The sequence below is a fragment of the Rhinolophus sinicus genome, chromosome 8, assembly GCF_057876585.1.
Source record: "Rhinolophus sinicus isolate RSI-liver-muscle chromosome 8, RSI-T2T, whole genome shotgun sequence".
Taxonomy (NCBI): domain Eukaryota; kingdom Metazoa; phylum Chordata; class Mammalia; order Chiroptera; family Rhinolophidae; genus Rhinolophus; species Rhinolophus sinicus.
In genome coordinates, this window is record NC_142508.1 from 64,677,862 (window position 1) to 64,700,545 (window position 22,684).

The 22,684-nt window shown below is 44.5% G+C and overlaps 1 protein-coding gene across 1 annotated transcript in view; it reads right to left on the bottom strand.

Annotated features, from left to right (window-relative positions):
* CDH3 (cadherin 3) overlaps window positions 1–22,684 on the bottom strand; it is a 39,406-nt gene that overhangs the window by 14,839 nt on the left and 1,883 nt on the right. Inside the window, exons 3-7 of the mRNA XM_019756686.3 lie at window positions 3,707–3,792; window positions 2,368–2,493; window positions 1,974–2,129; window positions 1,738–1,882; window positions 297–472 (exon numbers count right to left, since the gene is read on the bottom strand). Of these exons, the coding sequence (XP_019612245.3) occupies window positions 297–472; window positions 1,738–1,882; window positions 1,974–2,129; window positions 2,368–2,493; window positions 3,707–3,792 (689 nt within the window). The remainder of the gene's footprint in view (window positions 1–296; window positions 473–1,737; window positions 1,883–1,973; window positions 2,130–2,367; window positions 2,494–3,706; window positions 3,793–22,684) is intronic.

The following is a 22,684-nucleotide window of genomic DNA, read 5'->3' on the forward strand; positions in this document are numbered from 1 at the left end:
ACAAGGGACAAATCTGGGCCATGTGCATACTAAGTGAGCCGTTCCGAGAGGAAATGAGAAAACCTACAGAAAATATCAAACGTCTGCATTTTACAGCTGCCTCCTCAGCCTTAACGAGATTGTTTGGCAGCGTGCCACTGGCCCAAGGGAGCTGAGGGACACCAACATGGGAACGTAACAGCAGCCATTGCCAGCTGACTTGGGTCCCCACTGCCGAGGGTGGGGGCAGGGGCAGGGGCCTCTGCTCCATCAGGCCCCCGCCTGGGCAGGCAGCACTTTCCCTCAGGGCCACTCACCTCCCGGTCCAGGCCACTGGAGATGACGCTGATGGTGCCTGTGCTCCGGTGGATGGTGAACATGAGCTCATGCGGGTCCTTCGGCTCCTGGCTATGGATGGAGTAAGCAACCACCCCATTGTAGGTGTTGATGGCATCGTCCTCATCTGTGGCTGTCACCTGCATCACAGAAGTGCCTGGAGGGGGAGAAGGGGTGAGTGAGCCCCCTTCCCTCACAGCTCTAACTCCAGCCTTGCCCACTTCTGAACTCTGAGACTCCCTGCTCATCAGCTTGGACCCATCTTCCACTTTGTGACACAGACTGGTGGTTAGTGCCCATTTTCCATTTTCCCCTTCTTTCTCGGAGACATAATCCTCATAATCATTTTAGGCTGGGTACAGGCTCACCTGGAACAAAGACTATTCCCCATCCCTTCTCGCAGCGAGCTGTGGCCATGACAGTAAATTCTGACAAATGAGACACACAACTTTGGGGGAAGTGGTTTTCCAAGTATGGGGCTTATTCTTCCCACCCGCTTCCTAGATGTAATGTCTAGAGCTCCAGCAGCAACCACGAGGTGATCTTGGGAATCAAGCCAAAACAGCAGAGCAACGAGACAGAAGGAGTCTAGGTCTCCAGCACTTTAAAGTACTATTCCAGCCTGGCCTGACCACTGACCACCTCGGTAAGAATATAAGGGGGGGAAAAAGCTTTTAGCTTGTTTGAGGTACTGTTTTTCTTTTGGGAATTTCTGCTATCGGCAGTTTAATCACACTTCTGTATGTGTACTGTCCACAACTCAGAGAGGAAGGAGGAAGAGGAACCCCTTCCCATAGCACGTGTTTGAGACATTGATTAATATGTACCTATTTTCCTAGTGTTCTGCTGGCCCTTCCCACCCTCTTCTCCAGTCCTGGCAATTTATTTTCCGCTCACCAATAAATCATGTTCCAACACCTCTCAGCCTCTCCTGCTTTTCTTGCAGCTGCCATTTCCCAGAGAATCTCGAGTGAGGTGCTTCACATCATGTAACAGTATGTGTGCTGTTTCTAATCTCCACAATTCTTTAAGGTTGATATTATTACCATTTTCAGATGTGCAGATTGAGGCTCAGAGGTTAAGAACTTGTCTAAGGTCACGGCAGGTAAAATCAAGAGGCAAAATCAAGATTCAAATCTAGATCTTTGCAGCTCCAAAACTAGTGGTACCCAAACCTGGTTGATCATCTGAGGCTTCTGGTAAATTTTCAAATAATCAGATTTCAGATCTCTACTCCAGCATCATTCTTACTCAGGGATTTTGGGGTGGAGTTGGCGGGAATCTGGACTTTACATAAGACCCTAGGTGACCTGTTGCACAGCCAAGGAAGTCTGGTGTGGAGGGTTCTTCCAGCCTTTAAGAGTCCAGGAGGTTCCCGAAGTTAGCTGTCTTCTATAGCTGTCCCCTCCCCAGTCCTCTTACCGGGTAGTACGCCCTCCAAGACACTCCCTCTGAAGACATCCTGGGTGAACTTGGGCTTGTGGTCATTCTGGTCTGTCACAATGATGGAGATGTTCATGGGCTCTTCCACTGAGGCACCATTCTCTGACACAGCGTGGCCAAAGAGCTGTGGGTACAGATGTCTGAGGTCAGCCTGACGCCACCCTCCCCATCAGGCCCTGGGGCCCTGCTTCTCTTTGGATGCTCAAGTTACTTGCCTCATACTTGGCAATCTTCTCCCGGTCCAGTGGCACCTTCAATAGCAACCAGCCTGTTTCTTTCTCTATGGCAAAGACATCCTCAGGGGGGCTGTCTGCCCCAGGCCCTGTGATGCTGTAGAAAATCTTGGTGCCTCTGTCCTTATTAGATTTGAGCTGGAAGCAAAAGAAAATGGCAGCTGACAAAGGGATAAATATCTAAATATCTCATGATTGCAGCAAAGAACCCTCCGTGGGGAGGGGTGGAGAGGCACTGCCTTATCAGAAACTGCTTCCATAGAGAGGTTTTCCTCTGTAGGCCCCAGTGCTCAGTAGAAAGAAACCTCCTATTCAGGCTTTTAGATGAGGGTCCCTGCAGCCACCAATGACTCCTAGGGAGGAGACACACTCATACCTGATTCAGCCTCTGGGGGAAGGGACCCTTGCCATTCTCAGGGATAGATATTGGCGGGACCACCCATTCTCTCTTGCGTCTTCGTAAGATACGTTTGGAGGAGGAAATCCTTAATGCCTTCCTTTCCTGCAAGGAGAGAAGATCTCTTAACCCAGATACCCAAAACAACTGGAATATACTTAACATCCTCTCATCTACAGGAGTTAAGGATGAGGAGAGACCTAGATGAATCTATTGCAAAAGAAAACTTGGAATAATCTAAGCATTCCCTTACAGAGGAGGACCAATTAAATATTCTATAGTACATCATCTAGTGGAATACTATGCAGATCTAAAAATGAGGACTAAGGAAGCTCTCTGTGCTGACACGGAAAGACCTTTGATATATACTGTTAAATGAAAAGAACAAGGTAATAGCTTAATAGTTAGTATTTTATGTAACAAACACTTGCATAGTGCTTATTAGGTGCCAGGCACTATTCGATCTTTTGTGTAAAAAGGTGAAAAAATAAACCATATATTCATATTTGCTTATACATAGACAAAGTCTGGTGGGATACAGAAGAAACTAATAATGGTGGTTTTCTGTGGGAAGGGATAGGCAGTGTACTGATATATATATATATATATATATATATATATATATATATATATATATGTATATGTATATATATACATACATACATATATATATTCAAAAAGAAGGTGCAGACATGTGAATAGTACAAGTATGTTAGCTTTTGCATAAAAGGAGGTAAGAGAGTATATTTTTGTATTTGTATATACATAAAATATAAAAAAATACATAACACATATCTAATTAAACTCCAGAAGGAAAGAAACTGATAATAGTGATTATCTGTATTTTCTCTTGGAGGGGTGGAAAGGGTATTAGGCAGATGAAGAAAAACAAGGGGAGATTATTCACTGCTTAACTTTTAAATATTTTTCTTATTTCTGAACCATGTAGATATCAGCTATTCAAAAAATTAAAAGAAACAGAGATGTGTGGCCAAGTGCCTCAGGCCCATCTTCCCAGAGGCTCATGGGACTGGCAGTCCTGTGTTGGAATTTCCTTCACTTGAGGTTTACCCAGATGCCGGAAAGGAGAGGTGCCAGAGGGAATCCAAGGTACAAGGGCATTGGACCATTACTCACAAGGTAGCTCTCTGCCGCCCCTACTGGGCAGCTGCAAGCACTACACTGCTTACATCAGTACCACACCCACAGCTGTGGGCAACTGAAAGCTAACACTGCCTCCTTTGAAGGGATAAGGTGGCAGTCTCCGCGTGCATGACAAACGTCTTTCTTCCATCCTGCAATGGACATGGTGTCTTACCTGGACTGTTCTGTCATTCAGCACAGTGAAGTCATCGTCAGTGCTAAGCAGGGCCAACTCTTGCCCAGGGCAACCCGCGAAAAGTCCTGTGGGAAAGAAGAAAGAGTATTAGGAAGTCCGGGAAGGTTCCCAGGGGAAACAAGCCCACAGGCCCCTGCAGAAGGAGACTTCGCTTACTTCCTCTGAGCAGCAGTGTGACTAAATACAAGTGTCAGACTGGGCTTCCAAGTGTGATCTCTAAAGGGAGGACCACTCTGGGTCAGTTTGTGGGCCACATCCCTTTCTTTGTTCATTAGGCCAGAACACCAAGATCACAGACAGAGTGACATTAGCCCCCGGTAGCCTCATGAGACACAGGGGTGATCTAGGGTCACAGCTGGAGGCAAAAGACTTTTAGCATCTACATATAAAAACCAGGAGTCTACCTACATGCTGCTACATAGTCAGCACACAGCTTCTCTGGACCACCTCTGCTTGTTTCAGTTTGTCACACCCCTTCGGAAGACCCCTGCTTGGCCACCTTTTAAACAAGCATTCTGAATTAATAACCACCACTCACCAAGCCAGAGACTGGGCCCATTTCATCCTTACAACTATCCTACGAAGGTAGGTGTTAGCCCCTTTGCAAAGATGAGAACACTGAGGTTCAGAGGCCAGGCTGGCCCGACACCGAGCACTCACAACGCGTGTTCCTCCCCGGCCTTCCTGTGGCCAAAGCATGCAATCAGGGAACCTGCCAGGGGCCACACCGGGCTGACCAGCACCACTGGTCCCCCCTGCTGGCCCAGACACCAGTGCCCATCGTTGCCCTAGGCTGTGCTGTGCCATGGAAATAGCAGGGGAAGGTCTCCCAACTGCTCTTTTTAGAAAACCTGTCCTTTAGTCTCAGATAACTGTGATGAAGTTTATTTCTAAAAACACTTCCTAAGCATAAGGATAACAAATGAGGTTTTTTAAACTACAAAAGTAAGGTGAACAGGATCAAGTATTCAAACAGTACATGAGTACAGCATTTAAAAAAGTGGAATTCCAAAGGATTAGTATCCAGAATATATAAAGAATTCCTAAAGAATGTGAAAGGACATTTTTCCAAGGAAGATATACAAAGGGCCCTAGCATATGAAAAGACGCTCAGTATCATTAGTCATTAGGGAAATGCAAATCAAAATCACAATGAGATACCTCTTCACACCTTCTAGGATGGCCATTATAAAAAACCCCACACAAATGGAGGAAATAAAATATGTGCTGGCAAGGTGTGCAAAAAATTGGAACCCTCATGCATTGGGAATGTGAAATGGTACCGCCACTGTGAAAAAGTCTGGAGGTTCCTCAAAAGGTAAGCATAGAAAATGACCACTTGATCCAGCAATTTCACTTCTAGGTGTACGAGATACCCAAAATAATTGACAGCAGATACTTGTACACAAATTTTCATAGCATCATTATTCGCAACAGCCAAAAGGTAGAAACAATCCAAGTGTCCATTAAGAGATGAACAAACAAAACGTGGTTTACACAGGCAACAGAATATTATTCAGCCTTTGAAAGGAATAAAGTTCTGATACATATTACAATATGATGAACCTTGAAAACATTATGTTAAGTGAAATAAGCCAGTCACAAAAGGACAAATACTATATGATTCTGCTTATATGAGGTACCTAGGATAGTCAAATTAACAGAGAAAGTAGGATAGAGGTTAGTAGGGGCTGTGCTGGAGAGAAGTTGTTGTTTAATGGGCACAGAGTTTCTGTTTGGGATGGTGCAAAAGTTCTGGAGCTGGATGGTGATGGCTGCACAACATTATGAATGTGTTAATACCACAGAACTGTTTACTTTAAAAGCGTTAAAATGGTCAATTTTACGTTATATTATTTTATCTCAATTAAAAAAAAAAAAGCAGAAGTCTGACGTGGGAGTGTAAAATGGGACATTTGGAGAACCTATTGGGCAGTATTAACTGAAGTTCAATACACACATTCCCAAAGACCCGGCAATTCCGATTTGAGGTATAGACCCAACAAAAATACACCGACCAAAAGACATGTATTATAATTTTCATAGCAGCACTGTTTATAATAGACAAAAACTGGAAACAGCCCAAATCTGAGGTAGAAGGGATAGAAACATTGTGGTATAGTCACACAATGAAATGCATCAACTACGAGGACGTGTGACAACACGGATGAACCTTACAAATATATGGCTGCATAACAGAAGCCAGATACAAAAGGGGACTTATGCATGATTCCATTGACACAAAGTTTAAAAACAGGCAAATTAAGCTAGGCAAAATCAGTTAAGACATTGGCCATCATTTGGGGAAAGGGGTTAGTGAATGGAAGGGGGCAAAAGGCGGCTTAAAAGCATACAGACTGCCTTCCACTCCCCAGAGCTCAGTGCCAGCTCCAGAGAACCCAAGGGCTCACAGGATCCCTCGTGGGAAGGCTGGAATGTGCTGGTGAGAAAGAGAAGATTGCTTAGAAACCAGTCCTGCCTTCTTGATCACATCCCCACTGAGGAGTCCTGGGCTGTGACATGCTCGGCCAGTGGGAGGAAGGGAAAGAGGGATCTAGGCCTAATTCAGCCCCAGAGGGTCCCAGGGGTCAGGGAGATCCCCAGGGAGACCCGACCCTTTACTTCCAACACATGGCTTTGTAGTCTCTTCTGAGGAATCTTGCTGTGCTTTAGGGCTAAAAGGACCAGGAATGACATGTGGCAAAGGTTAAATCATCTTAACATAGGACAAGAGTTACTATATGGGGCACTCCATGGAGTATTGATCCAGTTACGCAAAATAATATTTATAGTAGAGTTTTAAAATTATCTAGCAAAATTCTTAGTTTGCAATGCAGTAAAACAAAGTAAGCAGAATGTAGAACTCCATATGTAGCATATGTAACTAAGCACAGAAAAAACACAGGAAGGAAATCCATTTTCCCAATGATTGGGGTTACCAAAAATTTTTTTTCATTTCCCTTTCCTTCTTTCTTTCTTTATGGTAGGTCCAAATTTTCTCTTAACAGGAATTGTACCCTCCCTCCCCAAACTCGTATGTTGAAGTCCTAACCACCCCCCGCCCCGTACCTCAGAATTGGAGATAGGGGTGATTAAGTTAAAGAGATCATTAGGGTGGGCCCTAACCCAGTATGAGTAGTGTTCTTATAAAAGGAGAAAATTTGGACTCGGACAGTTACAGAGGGAAGACTATGTAAAGACACAGGGAGAAGACAGTCATCTACAAGCTGAGAGAGGCCTCGAAAGAAACTAACTCTGCTAAACACCTTGATCTTAGACTTCTAGCCTCCAGAATTGTGAGAAAATACATTTATGTTGTTTTAAGCCCCTCAGTACGTGTTACTTTTTTACAGCAGTCTTAAACTAATACAACACACATCAATTTCAAGTCTGGAATCCTTCCCCTCATGAATTATTAACAGCTAACATTTTCATACTTCCTTATTTAATCTTCACCAAGCACCCCATGGAGTAGATTTTAATGTCAGTTTTCTAGACTGGGAAATTGAGAGGTTAAACAAATTAAACTCTCAAATCACAAACCTAGGAAAAGGAAGAGCTAGAAGTGGTACCCAGACTGTCCCCTGCGTGAGTCATTTTCTTAACCACTATGGTTATGTTGTCTTTCTGATATATCCCAGAGTTTGTTTTCTTACCTCCGCCCACCTCCCATTACCTGTTCTCTTTCTCCATCTAAGGACACAGCAAGGGCTGATTTTTAGATATCCAGAGAGGCAGCATATTTGGAAAAAAGCACTAGACTTGGGGATAATAATAGTACCCTCTTATAGGGTTGTTGTGAGAATTAAATGCAAATAAATGTAAAGGACTAACAAACAATGCATCATGGCAGAGTCTGCTAATACTATTAACAGACCCCATTCTGATGCAGATGCTGACATTAACTTGCTGGGTGATCTTGGGTAAAGCAGGTGAATTCTCTGGACCCAGAATCAATTGTTTGCTGAAGCTTTAAACTGAGGCCTGTCTTCCCTTGGTTTGAGAACTACTCGAGCAGTAGGACCAAACACACTTTTCTCCTTGATGTAACAGGAATAAGAAGCTTAAAGGGAATACCTAACCTCACTAGGTGAGTCAGTGTTGCTTAAAGCTGCATTACAGACGTGCGCAAAGGGCCCTCCAAACTGTTAGCTGGCAACATCAGTACAGTCCCGTGGAACTTGAATTAATTTATTAGGAATTTAGGTTTTCTCACTTGGAAGATGGAAATTAGATTTTACAGAGCCACCTTGAATATCACATAAGATAGAACCCAAAAACACACATTTATGAACCCCAGAACCTTATACAGACTCTTACACCTTATGAGGAAACGGTTTCAGAGAGATGATTTGCCCAAGGTCACACAGCTGGTGAGTGGAATTAGAATCCGGGCTGGTCAGATTCTAAAGCCAGGTTCCTCAACATGGCAGCACTCATGGAAGAACTACTTGTCTCCTACGTTCCCAACATTCTTCTAGATACTGGGAACGCAGTGGAGAACAAAGGTATCTATCCCCCGGTTACTTCACATTAGTATAGGATACTACCTTCTGTCCACAATCACTGTTCCTCAGCTACCTAGCAAGCAAACCATCCAACAATGTATTGACTGTAATAGCGAAAGTCCAGAAAACCTACATGCCCATCAATAAGTGGTTAACTTTGTGTTATGTCATCTCTACAAGAGAACACTATGCGGCCATATAAAAGCTATAAAAGGCAAGGAAGCGCCTGTGTATTGATATAGAAAAATCTATAGATCTACTATTAATTAAAAAAAAGATATAGAACAATGTAGTCTATGCTAATATGCTAACATTTGTGTTTTTAAATTGTATTTGAAAAATACTTCTGGAAGGTGGCCCAAAAATCTGAACCCAGCAGCCAGGGAACAGTGATGATACTTCCTAGCGTACGCCCTTCTGAATTCTGACCCACGTGAATGCATTAGCTATTCAAACACTATGAAAAATGAACAGTCACCCTTTCCATTTTTTTTTTTTAAGTAGTATACACAGTTCTGGGTAAGCTTTTTGTTTTGTTTTTAATTTTTATTGGGGAATATTTGGGAACAGTGTGTTTCTCCAGGGCCCATCAACTCCAAGTCCAGTGGCCGTTTTCAATCTTAGTTCCAGTCCAGGGGGCGCAGCCCACCATCCCATGCCGGAATTGCAACCTTGCCGCCAAGAGCTCGAGCTCTGACCAGCTGAGCCATCCAGCCACCCTCTTTCCATTCTTAAAACAGCCTTCTTTCTAAGGGAAGGTCTTCAGCTAGCAGAGGGCTGCTCAGATAAGTGTCAGTACTTTCCCTTAATGAGAAACTTTCAGTGAACCCTCCAATCCTGTCCTACCGGGTTACCCAGCAGGAAGCTAATGGATTGACTCCGTTCTTACTCAGAAGCCTAATCCCAGAAACTCTAAAAGCTGCCAGGAACCCAGAAACCGTCTTCCTGCTGTGTATAAAATCTGACCCCCAGGAATGTGCAGCACACTTCACGACTCTGCTTGCTGGCACACTGCCATGGTTCTATGGTTCCGATATTTGCAGCACAGTATCTGGGCTGTCCACCCCTTCTTAGAGGAGACAACACCAACAATCAAGAAGCCAGTAGTCATGTACGTGCCTCCCTCCCTCTCATTCAGGCTGCATATTCCTATCACACCAGAGGGCCTGACCCCATTAGCTCTAAACCACCTTCAGCTGGATGCAGAATACAACCAATGGGCACGAGTCAGGCAGGAACAAGCTTCAAAGACCTGAGACACCCAGCTAAGTGTTTTCCTATCCAAATCCTCAAAAAATAACCTGCAATGTGGACATTACCACTCTGATCCTGACAACTCAGGAAGCCAGAGGCTGCCTGGGGTCGAGGAGCCTCAGGAAGCAGCTTCAGAGAGGTACTCATGTGAGGCCCCACAACCAAGAAGCAAGTGGCAGGACCAGCTTTCAAATCCTAAAGGCAGGTAAGTGATGAAGAATGTGAGACTTGGAGTCTGAACGACTGGTTTCAAATCCATATTGTATGAGCATATGGAAGCTGTTCCCTCATCTAGAAAATGGGAAGAACACTACCTATATACCTCGTAAGGTTGTTTGGAGGATTAAATATGTCACAGAGATCGTTCTGGATCAATACATAGGAGTGTCCTCATCTTTTATCGCTTTTTTTGTGTGGCTGCATAGTGTTCTTTTCTATAGATGGCATCATAACACAAAGTTAACCACTCACTGAGGGGCATTTAGGTTTTCTAGACTTTGGCTATTAAATGGGATAATGTTTGCATAGCACTGGGAACTGTGTCTGGCCCAGAGTAAGCCTTCAACAGAAAGTACCTTTAGCCAACTCACAATTAACCTAGGCTTCTGACTTCAAGTCTGGGCCTCTCTCTCTATCATAGGGACCGTCCCTCAGAGTGGGTAAGAGCTTAGCTACAGCCAACCATATGTTGTACGCTTTACCTGAGGGATGAAGCACCGAAGGGAGGAATATACAGGACCAAAGAGCATAGTAGGGAGCGGGCTCAGTCTGCATTGGAAGAGGACTGTTTTTTGGGGTACTCTGTGGTTTAGGGGGGAAGGCAGATCCCACGGACAAGCGGACCTGCCCAGGGAAGCTGGCTGAGGTACCTGTAGGAACATGAGCAGTTTTCTCTGCAAGTCGTGAGTCAGACAGACTGGTAAACAGCAAGCCCTGGGGCAGGTCATTACAACTTCCTCCCAGATTCTTCCTGGCACCACTGGCTTGTATCACCGATTTCAAAATGGAATTGATCTGAAACCAGGTTTCATCATCACTCGTACCCCTTCTATCCCACATTTTAACAGCTAGTGAAGTAAGCCGATTCCCATTCCTGACTGCAGTCTAGCTCCACACGGCCTCAAATCTTGGCCAAGTTACAGAGGCAAGCATGGGCTTGTGTCAACGCTGGGGCAAGTGGGTGAGCACATGGGGAAACGGTTCAGATCTTACGGCTGAGAACAGACCTCAACACCCACCTGGGACCTGAAACAAAGTCATTTGACTGCTTCAGACTCAGTTTCTCCCACAGAGATTCTGAATCACAAAATCAATGAACCTGATGAAAAGGTAGGTATTTATAGCAATATAAATGGACAGCTTTCAGCACTGAGCCTAAATACACAATTCCTAGAACATTGTTGGGGAAGGGAGTTAGTAACCCGAGACTGCTTCTAGAGAAATTTATTTTTAAAAAATCAGAATTCTGTGTATCTTCACTAGATAGAAAGACATCCAGTGGAACCAGGAGTCCCTGGCCTGTGCTCAAATCTCCTCTCTGAAGACCGTCCTGCCAAGCCTGGCCTCAAATCCTGAGCTGGCGCCACCATAATAAAACTTGGGCAAAAAGAGTCCCTGGGGTACTAGAGCTGTTGCAAAAAAAGCTTTTTAAATAGACTTATAAGAACTGATGGATACTGGGGTAAGGACTCGTTCTAGCCTGCTTTTAGGTTGGAATTGCCTAGACACCTCCAAACTCTCAAGGGAACACCTGAAGGTCAGGAGCTTGTCTTCTCAGCCATGACACGTAGGTACTTATACAGGCCCAATGTCCAACCTTACTGGATGTTTTGGCAAAATAAAACCACCCATTTCTCTGGCAACAAACGTCCTTTAAGTGATCAATGTTGGCCAGTTTCCCTACTGATATTTGGGCATTTTGACTACAAGGGAAGAGTGTTTGAAGGTGTTGTGGCCAAAAGGCAGCTTGTGGGGGATGTGGGAGAGATTGTCAAAGAAGTTTCCATCTAGCTTGGTTTAGGGACATATCTAGCTCATAAAGCAAACAAATCCGCCCTTATAGCTATCACTACCTTCTCTTAGCAATTGGGATAGCAAGGTGCAAGGGGAAAGTAAGTGGAATTGCATACTACCTATAGAAAAAAAGTTCTCTTACTAAGAAACACAAATGAAAAGGACAAGTGTTGTGGAATATTTAGGAAATAGGTGCTGCTATATATTATTAGGGGGTGGAGGAGCGTATATTAGCACAACCTTCTGATAATTAAGCCTTAAACAAGTCCTTTGACTCAGAAATTGTACCAGAAAATCATCCCAGATAACTGCAAGGATGTTCACGACTGTTGCTTAAATAATGTCTAAGAAAAAAAAAAAAAAGCCTCAACATCTTAACTTTCAACAGCATTCTTAATTATGTGCTATAAGTCGCTCAAATGTCTAATCTATATATAGCCTTAAAAGTCATAAAAGAAAACCAATTAAGGAAAAACAGTGCTCTGCAGAGGAGGAGGTCACAAAACAGCCATTTATAGTTTATAGCCTATGCCTGACAACAATTATAACATAAAATATTAATATTTAGAGAGAGAGAGAGAGAGAGAGAGAGAGAGAGAGAGAGAGAGAGAGAGCTGGGCCTTGGCACCAGCAAGGAAAACCAGCTCTCCCCAGAACCAATGATCTTCCAAGCAAAAGCCCTAGCTGGTGGCTGGCGAGCAGGATCGGCCAGAGCAGGCCATTGGGGCAAGGCCACAAGGCATGCTGGGAAAGCAGGGGCAGGGCGGGGGTGGGGGGGCGCATGGGGAGCCAAGGGGCTTGAAACCATTTGGTTGCCCTGGGAACCACCCCCCAGTTGCTGGGAGATAAATCGCTCAAGCCGGCTCCACATTCCCTGCCAGAGCCATTTGGCGCCCTCCAAGAAATAAGACTTCTTCCTGAAAGCGGAGATTACAGTTAGCAGACCCATCGCCATGGAGGTGTTCGTGATGATTCGTCACAAGATCACAATCTTCGAGGACACCAAGAAGTCCCTTTGCTGGAGCTGACGAGCTTGGTGGAAGGCATTCTCCAGGGGCCGTCAGTCCATCAGCAGCTTTACAAAGATGACCAGTGCTGGATGACAGCACGACTCTGGCGGAGTGTGGCTACACCTGGCAGATGACCCCCATCTATGCACAGTTCACTCTGGACCTGAATCCCTGCTAATGGGGCCCACGGGGCATTTGAGACCCTCAGCATGGAGCCCTTCTCAGACCCACCAAAGTAGAAGAGGAAGCTGGATTTTTAGGGGAGTAGGGCTGGAGGGTGAGCTGCAGCGCAGCAAAGCAGTGGGACTCAGGTCCTGTCCCTCAGTTCAGACACGCTCAACAAAGACTTGATTAGATAAATGGACCCGGAAGATCTACTGAAAATGTTTATTTGAACATACAAAGGTCCTTTATGGGTGGTCACCTCCATTTTGCTTATTTTCCAGTTTTTCCACAGTAAAAAATTCATTTGATATGCAATCGAAATGAGGTATTGTGATCCCCTCAACTAGAAAAGTTATGTGATAACCTCATGTTGCTGAGGAGAAAGCAATTCTTTCTAGGGGAGTTAGCTTTGCCTCTCTGCAGAAAGCTCTTTGAAAGAGCTGCATTACCCAGGCTCCTCCTTACCCTTGGGAGCTGGGTCCTTCCTTATAACTCCCAGAGAGAATCCCAAGCTGGGCTACACTCACTCCACGGCATCTGGGAGCCTGCAGTATGGCTGACTCAAAGCTCAGCGTGAGGTTGTCTGTGTGGCTCACTGATTCCCACCTTCAGAGAGCCTAGTGATCAACCTGGGATACCTGGGAGAGCAATTCAGGGTCTGGTGGGTAAAAGGACTGCACATTGGCCCTGCCACCGTGAGCACAGTCACTTCATACTTAAGCTGTGTAACAGTAAGCACTCAACCAATGCAAGCCATTATTAATTTTCAGTCTCTAAAATGTGAACAGTGCCTGATACAAAGCAGGTATTCAATAATTGTTGAATGAACTACGAAAGTCCTTCCACCCAGCACTTTTGCTTCTAGGAATGCATTCTAAAATAATATGAATACAAACTTGTCCAGCTGTAACAAGTTAATAGCTGTAACAATACTATTATTACCACCACTAACGCTTAACATTTATTTACTATATGCTTTTCATAAACTAACTCATTTAATCCTCACTACAGCCTTACGAGATCCCCATTATTATCCTTTTACAGATGAGAAAACTGAGGTACACAAGTTAAGCAACTTACCTAAGTTTCCTTAGTTACCGTGTTTCCACGAAAATAAGATCTAGCCAGACCATCAGCTCTAATGCGTCTTTTGGAGCAAAAATTAATACAAGACCCGGTATTATATTATACCCAGTATTATATTATATTATATTATATTATATTATATTATATTATATTATATTATATTATACTATACCAGATCTTATATAATATATAATACCGGGTCTTATATATATAATACATAAGACCGTGTCTTATATTAATTTTTGCTCCAAAAGACGCCTTAGAGCTGATGGTCCGGCTAGGTCTTATTTTCGGGGAAACACGGTAGTAAGTGGACAAACAGATTAACCCAGGCACAATGTCTCTGGAACTCCAGCTCAGGCATTCTCTACATTGTAATACAGTTATAGTTTATGCAAACTTCAATTATAGGAATTTGAAATGGTGCCATAAATATTAAGTCTCATTTTGTTATGCAAAGTTTCAAGAAATCCCATCTCTCAAACTAAGAAAAAGTCTAAAGAGTTACATGATTTCAAAACTGGAGAGACTAGTGAATTGTAAGCGTCCCCGGAGCTCCCTCATCCCACACACATATACTTCACTCATGTTCATACGAGAAGGTAAGTCTTAAATCACGAGACTTAGGCACTTTCTGAGGTTTTCAAGATTGCGTCTTTTATATCAGTGCAACCACCCTGTACAAGACTGTTCCAAAGCTATTTGGTTTCAGAAAAAACCCATAAGCTCCTCTTGACAGGAAGAGCAGAAATGTGTATTCTCTTTCAGAATGGAGATCAACTTTTATTCAGCACAATGCTGGCTAACTAGATTTTGAAATCTAAAGAAAACAAGAAAAAATATATTTTTGCTTTGACTGAATGTCACATTCTCAAGCTTTCAACACTGAAGAAAAACAATGCAAATGATAATAAATGTGACAGTGTACTTCTTTTGAGTTACGCAATTTAAAATTTTCTTTTTTGGTGATTTTAAATGCTTTTGAAATAGATAATTAAGACATAAAACAATGGATAGTATAAAAATTAAAGATTTTTAAATGGTAGAGTAACCTTATGAAGCTTACAGCAAAGCGTGTCTTAAAGGTATTATTCAAACATAAAAGCTTCATTTATCTGGCTGGGGTTAAGATGAACAACTCATTCGATCATCATTCTACAGCAGTCTTTCCTAATAAGGTGATTCATTAGTTAGATTTCTAAAACTCCAAACACTTTATGATTTTTATGTTAACCCCTCCCCACCTCCACATCTGTAAAACATAAAAAAGGGGTTAGCTATATAAATCATGGTCTAGCCACCATGTAGACCATGGAGCTGTTAAAGAACAAGATAGATGTGTAGTTAGCAATCCGGAAAGATGCCTGACTTAGCATTAGAAAAGCAAGTTGCCGAATGACATTTGCGTGCCTAGTTCAATTCTTTTTTTTTTTAAGGAGGGTGCAGCTCACAGAGGCCCATGCAGGGATCGAACCGGCAACCTTGGTGCTACCAGCACCATGCTCTAACCAACTGAGTTAACCGGCAACCCTGCATAGTCCAATTCTTGTTTTAAAAATTCCAGTATGTATCCATAAGTGTTTGGTAAAGAAAAAGGTCTACAAGGATTCACATTGTAGATGTGAATGTAGGATTCACACGCCATTAACTTTACTTATCCTTAGGGAGTAAAACTGAAGAAGAGAAGAACTTTCATGTGTTTATTTCTAATTTGCTTCTATTGAGAGGCAGTAGAATTCAGCGGTTAAAGCTCAAGCTGCTGAGATTTGAATCCAAGCTCTGACATTCACTAGTTGTGTGATTTGGAGCAAATTACTTAGCCTCTCGGGCCTAAATTTCCTCATCTGTAAAATGGGGATAATAGTACCTTTCAAGGCTTATCATCATGATTAAACAAGCTAATATATATAATATGTTAAGAGGGGCACATGTCACATATTGAGTGCCACATATTTGATTGAAAAACATGGCTTTTAAAAAAGAAAAACATGGGGTGGCAGGTTAGCTCAGTTGGTTTAAAGATTTTTAAATGGTAGAGTAACCTTATGAAGCTTACAGCAAAGCGTGTCTTAAAGGTATTATTCAAACATAAAAGCTTCATTTAGCTGGCTGGGGTTAAGATGAACAATAATACTAAGGTTGCCAGTTCGATCCCCGCATGGGCCACTGTGAGCTGCACCCTCCTTAAAAAAAAAAAAAAGAAAAAAGAAAAACATGGTTTTTACAGTAAACATATATTCATGTATTAATGTAAAATCCCAACCAGCCCAATTCTACATAAACAATATAAAATAGTATATACGAAGGGGACTATGATAAAAATTCAAAAAGCTCCCTAGGCAATTCTGATACTCAGTCAAGCTTGCAAATTACTGAATCAGAGGCCAAAGGCAGGGGCAAACCAGTTGGAGTGTGATTGAGTCCCAGTCGGGGAATGCAGGAAAATTCTGGAAGCGGAAGAAGACCATAAAAGACAAGAAAATAGCAGGTCCTGAAGCCTTGGTGGGAAGCCCAGGCTGAAGCCGACTTCACAAGGAAAGGGCAGGGTATAGGCTTGGCATCTTGTTCTGGCTTGTGTGTGGAAAGCCCACAAGTAGCTGTCTTTTCTCTCTGCCTGAAGCTACAACAAGATGGGGCTCGTTGTGAGAAGGCAGCCAGCCTTAAGCAAGACACCCAGGATGGTAGCTGAGCTCTCCAGCCCTGCCCTCTAACTGACCAACCAGCAGTCTACCTCCTCATAGCTCAAGGGCCATGGAGGCACTTCCCACATGTAAGACAGTTAGAGCCTCAAGGCTAAGGAGCTGGGAGCAGATAACTTGCCTCAGGCCACACAGCTTGGGATAAGAAAGCAGGCCTAACACCCCATTTTCCCTTGCCTGTGCCCAGATGTACACCATCAGACCTGTTCCCACTACTGACCAACCAGCAGTCTACCTCCTCATAGCTCTGAAGAATTTCTGAATGGACCTGTACTGGGGGGGTGGAGGAGAGTGGGGAATATGCTATGGTTCCCAAATTTGGGGGAGGAATCTCCTCAGAAAATTACACATGCGCTCTTGTACACAATTCCAGGGGAGCAAAGACTTGCCAAAGGTAATATGAGCGCCTGAGGTCAGAACCCTGGGCAAGACCAACCTCCTTCTCGTCTCCAACACAGGTTTAAGGTTTCCTGGTAAGAGAAATATAAGTTCGAACTAATCTTATATGCTCTTCAACAAGCAAAACTGGGGTGACTGAGATTGGGGAAGAGGAAAGCCTGGGATGGTGCCTCCCTATCTAGCACTTGAGATGCCTCCAAGTCCTGGGGGAGAACAGGCCTCTCCTCTCTAGAGAGGTTCTCACGTGGGGGAAGCAGCCACCAGCCCTCCCACATCCTGGCGCTGAGTCCTTTCCTCAGAAGTCAGACAGTGACAGAGCCAGATGTGGGTTCAAAGATGGGGTAAAAGGAGAAAGAAAGGTGTTCATTTGGCTTTCTTTCCCAGGATAAGGCATTTGGGTTCAATGAACAAGCACCAGGACCCCAGCACCCCGAAGTTCAGCAAGACCTTGGCCACTGTCACCCAGAGGGGGTTCTGTCAGCTTGAGGAATGTGCAGTCCACTGATGCTCTAGGTAAACCAGAAGCGCAAGGGTGCTGAGATTTGGCTGGGGGAGCAGAAGGGGGGCAGAGTCTATTAAGCTCCTCCACTCAGAGCAAGGTGGGGGAAGGTCCTTAATGCTGGGGAGGGGTGAGGAGAGGCCAGAGACAACAGCCAGAAGCAGATTCTCTGCTGAGAACTGCCAGTGAGCTCCCTATCAGGCCTGGTATCTGAACCCTCCCCCTCATCCCCCACTGCATCCTAAAAGGAAGGCCGGGGGTCCTGGATAGAAATGCCCCCTTCCCCCAACTCCAGCTCCTGGTGATTAATGGAGGCCTGTGGAGGGGACAGGAATTCGAAGCTCTTGGGTCAGAAGTTAACTATTTCCAATCTTCCTCCAGCTTGACTGGGGCCAGGGGACTCACACCTTCTTTCCCTCTCTCACCCAGACTCCCAAATGGTTAGTACCTCACACCTAAGAGTCCAACCTGGGTTCAAACCCTAACTCCACAATTTACTAGCTGGGTAACCTTGGATAAGTTACAAAGTTATAAGCCTAGGTTTCCTATCCAGTTAAATGGGGCCAATTCTACCCCTTTCGTGGGGCTTTTAGGAGGATTAAAGGGGCTTATTACATAAAGTACATAGCAGTAGTTTCTGGAACTCAGTAAGCTCTTGACAAATGGTTCTTTAGTTGTGTTTTCGTTTTGTTTGAAAGCCCTGCCTTACCAGCCCTGCCACCTCAGTTACACTGCCAGTAACTAAATGAGGGGGGAATTCAACTGAGGCCGACAATGTCCTCATCCTCAGATCTGGGACAGTCCGGAAGGAGGGTTGAGAAGGGACGTTGGAAGTGGGGACCAGTGTCCTGGTTCCAGAGGCTGCATCAGAGACTGGCTACCCTGGGGCCACAACTGGGACTTCCGCCACTTCTCCTGCCTGTCTCCTGCCTCTCCCAAAGGCCTTGCTGCCCGTTACGGGGGAGACAAATCCCAAGACAGACTGGAAGCTTGCCTCCTTCTCCTTTTGCCTCTCCCCACCTTATACTCTAAGGACCAGCCAGACCACACGTATTTAAGTTCCTGGAACCCATATGTTGTTCCCTTGCCAGGAACACTCCCCACCACCTCTCGTGCCCCACCCCCCTTGGGTAACTCTTCCTTCGCCTCCAGCCTGGACATTACTTCTTCCAGGTCTCCCCCCAGAACATGTCAGCAGCCATTCCTATATGACTCTATATTTTTTCTCCCCCACCTCCCACTCGGTCATATAAATACAATTATGTATGTATATGTATATACATATATATATATATATATATATATATATATATATATATATACACAGATATGTAAACACACACACACACATAACTTAATTTGTCTGTCTCTCTCCACTAACAGGTAAGTAGCCCATGAAGCCTGGGTTTTTATTCATGTTCTCTTCACTAATGTATCCCCAGCACCTAGAACACTACGTGGGACTTAGTAGGTACTCACTAAATATTTGCCGAAGGAAAGATTCACTATTAAAATCGCCTGGTGTCTGATCTGCTTCTTCCTCTACTCAGGGGAACCCACTAAGGTTAAGGAGCTGTGGGTCTTGCTCACTTCTCAACACCCAGTAGGTATTCAGACATTTGTTGGCTGAAGGACTCATCTTGACTTTGGATCTCAGACACCTCTGTACTGAAGGAGGGGCCACCTAGGCCACATGAGGAGGCCGCAGCTCACCCACCCATATACTGGCCAGGATAAAAATCTTCATCCCGGAAGACCTCATCTAAGAAATTCATGGCCCTTTCCAGATTTCCTTTCTACTTGGTGGAGGGGGGGAAGTAACAAGCATTAGCTTAAGGGCAAATAAAGGAAAGGATTTCTCCCCCAAGACAAAGGACAGTTACCAAGTACATAATAAAGACTTGTTGTCTCTTAGCATAAGGCCAGGTGAAAAGCAAGAATCCAGGAGGGATGGGTCTGGCAAAGAGACTGTGGGGAGAGGGGGGTGAGTGAATCCAGAAGAGACTCAGCTCCTTCAAGAGAAAATCTGACTTCTCAGGACCAGGTCCCAGGACTGAGAACCTCAGTTAACCCAGCAGTTCTGCTCCCAGGTATGTACCCAACAGATCAGGTACATACCTAGTTTCACCACAAGACTTCAACAATTGTGTTTACACCAGCACCGGTGGTTACAGTCAAAAAATGGAAACTCCTCAAATGCCCGCACCAACAGAACTGTGGACAGTCACATAATGACAATGGCATGACAATGAAACTCAACTACAACTACATCCAGAAATACACAAGCAGCTCACAGTGTGCAGTAAAGAAGCCAGATCCAAGAGGATATTCTCTATGATTCTCTTACCTAACGTTCAAATGCAGGTAAATTAAATTATGGTATTAGAGGTCAAGATAGGGGTTTTCTTGGGGGCAGGGGGTAGAGACTGGGAAGGAAGGGGCAACTGAGGTGCTGGTAATACTGTTTCTTGATCTGTGTGCTAGATACACACCGGTGTTTTCAGTGATGTTCAAGTAGTACACTTATCAATTGAGCACTTTCCTCCACATTCTTCTTTAATAACAGCGGTTCTCTGAATAGAGACTGTTCAGTCTCAGAACCCAAGTTTCAATAGATTTGGGCAAGGGAGGCCCTTCTCTCCCTCATTCTCCTCTATCACTCTCCCAATGCTTTACAGAGCTAGTTTCCAGCCCTGGAACTCATTGTTCCTATGAGTCCTCACACAGCAGGGAGGTGAGGGCACCCAGAAGGGTAACCTAGGAACAGTGCCATGTGAGGAGGTGGAAAGGGAGACTAGAGATTTGAGACCTGCTCCCCAGGCACAAGGAACAGTGATGTACAACAGACTACAGCAACCAACCCTACTAGCTGCTGAGCCAGGAAGGCAGCCAGGCAGGCTTGAAGCCCCAGTTTCCAAATATTCATTCCTGAGGCAGATTTATCTTATCAGGCACAGTGGAACCCCCTGGGTTTAAACCCTGGGCTTACTGCTGACTGCCCCACTGACCTCATGCCGAGCCTCTTACCCCCATGTTACAGCTAAGGGGAAAGTACCACCACCCGCTTTGCAAGGCAATCGTAAGCATAAAAAATAACTCATATGAGACTGTCAACTCCCCAATGGCAGGGAGTTTTGTTCATTGTTTCAGATGCAGTTCTAGAACAGTGCCTGATACATGCAGTTGCTAAATACATGTTTACTGAAAGAACAAAATGTAAATAGAGGGCATAGAACAGAACGGGGGCTCCAAAACAAAGGACAATTTTTATACAAGTTGAAATAAGCAAAACCATTGACGCTAGCTCATGCTGTCAGATTCCTCACTGAACTTTGAAGTTTCTTACCAAAGCCAGTGAGGGTTAGCTTGACTCTTACCCAAAGGCTGCCCAAGGGTGAGGTGAACCTGCTGAGGGGGCATATTAAGCACTAGATTTCTTTTACTGTCAATAAGCTGCCTCTCTCGACTGTTCACCATTAAGGATGCACAGACCACCTTAGGTCACTCACTTTTAATCACTGCACTAATATCACCCAAGGTCCTTCCCACCTCTGCTTTGTCTTTGCTTCCTGACCACACTTGAAGGAAAGTGGACCCGACTGTGGGGCTGCGATGGGGGAACACTGCTGCTTTATCTCCCTCCAGGTTAACCTCCCACTCTTGGTCTAGGCAAGCCCAGCGTCACCTGATCCAAGCCCCCATGACTAGAACACTTAGAGACTGTTTCTAGGGTTTCTGGGTGGGAATTCCCACCCATTCTCAGGATTTTTTTTTTCTTTTCGCTTTTCTGTTCCCAAATCCAGAGAAAAGTTGGTCGGAAAATTGGGAAAATCGGCTCCTAGAACCCAGATGGTTGGTAGTATTGGCCATCACTTGGTAGAAATGATTCATCGTGGAGAACAGAAAACAGTTTGTATCACAGGATTTGGGAATGGGCAAGTGAAAAAAATTCCTGAGAACAGGCGGGAATTCCCACCTGGAAAACCTAACTGTATCCCAGCCAGTTTCCTCTACAGGAATGTTTCTAGAAAACCCTATGATAAAAAGGAATAAATGACTAAGTGTTGTTGGGTTAGGGGGTTGCTACTGGTGCCCGTGGGATTTGGTACTCTAACATTCCACTTCATTTCCTCCACATCCTACTTTCTGGTGATAAAAAATGACAGGGAACTTGGGAGTCAGAAACTTCCAGTCAAATTTCAGCTGGTCACTGCAGTGATGACTTTGGTGAGGCCCCAACCACTCAGGTTTCATCTGTAAGATGGGCAGATCTTCACACGATTGTCATGATTCATGCAAATACCCCCTAGGCATCCTATTAAGTACCAGGTCCTGGGCATAAACCTAGAGGGAAGAGTCATGTCTGTGAAGCTCCAGGAAGCTTACGAGGTGTTTAGCCGAGCAGACTGAATCCATTAAGGCATTCCTCAGTTTCGCCACCTTTCAAACCTCCAGCAGGGCTGGGCTACAGGGTTTCTGAAGTCCCAACTCTGAGATTAAGAGCTCAAGTTGTTTAATTTTTACCGTACCAGCTTCAAGAGAACATCAGGAGGATAAAGCAAGCTCAGAGTTGTGGAAGTGCTTTGAAGAGGAAAGTGCACATACAAACAAGGTATTAATTATATCAGATAATTTCTTTGAGCTAAACTTCATAGACGCCTCTGATATTCATAACCCAGGGGAGAACAACAAGGGCAAGTTGTTCCTTGGTAATATGGAAACTGTTTTCTGCTTGGCCAAACTTGAGAGTTTGTACATCCCCTCAGGATAACCTTTCAACAGGGCTGGATCCATCCTGTGTACTGGAGAGGTGAGTGGGGGGTGGAGGGAGGGAGATAGAAAGATGTTGGCAGCTGACTTGACTAAGGGGAGAAATATCAGCATTTCTGTTGGGCATCCCAACATTTATTGGGACCCATTGAGCCCAGAAACTTGCTTTTACTTAAAAAAGGCAGCAGCCTACTTCAAGGGAAGACCGCTCTAAGAACCAGTCATGTTGCATGGAGGCTCAAGGTTAGCCAAGCACATGAACCCACCCTTTGTTTTATAACCCAGGTGTGCTCCTGGCATGAACCCACCCTTTTCACAACCATAAACCAGACATCCGAGAAAGCAGAATTTTCTCAAAAGGTTTAAAATGCCTGACGTCACCTGGAAGCACTTGCCAACCGGACCATGAAATCGAAAACCTGATCACCGCTTCCCCTCAACAACCTCAAGCTTAGTGAAGTGACAGTTAATCTGATATTTCTTGCTTCAGTAAGAAAGATAAAGCAGACAACACTCAAAGCCACAGCTTGCTCTCCAAGACTGTAGTCAGAGAA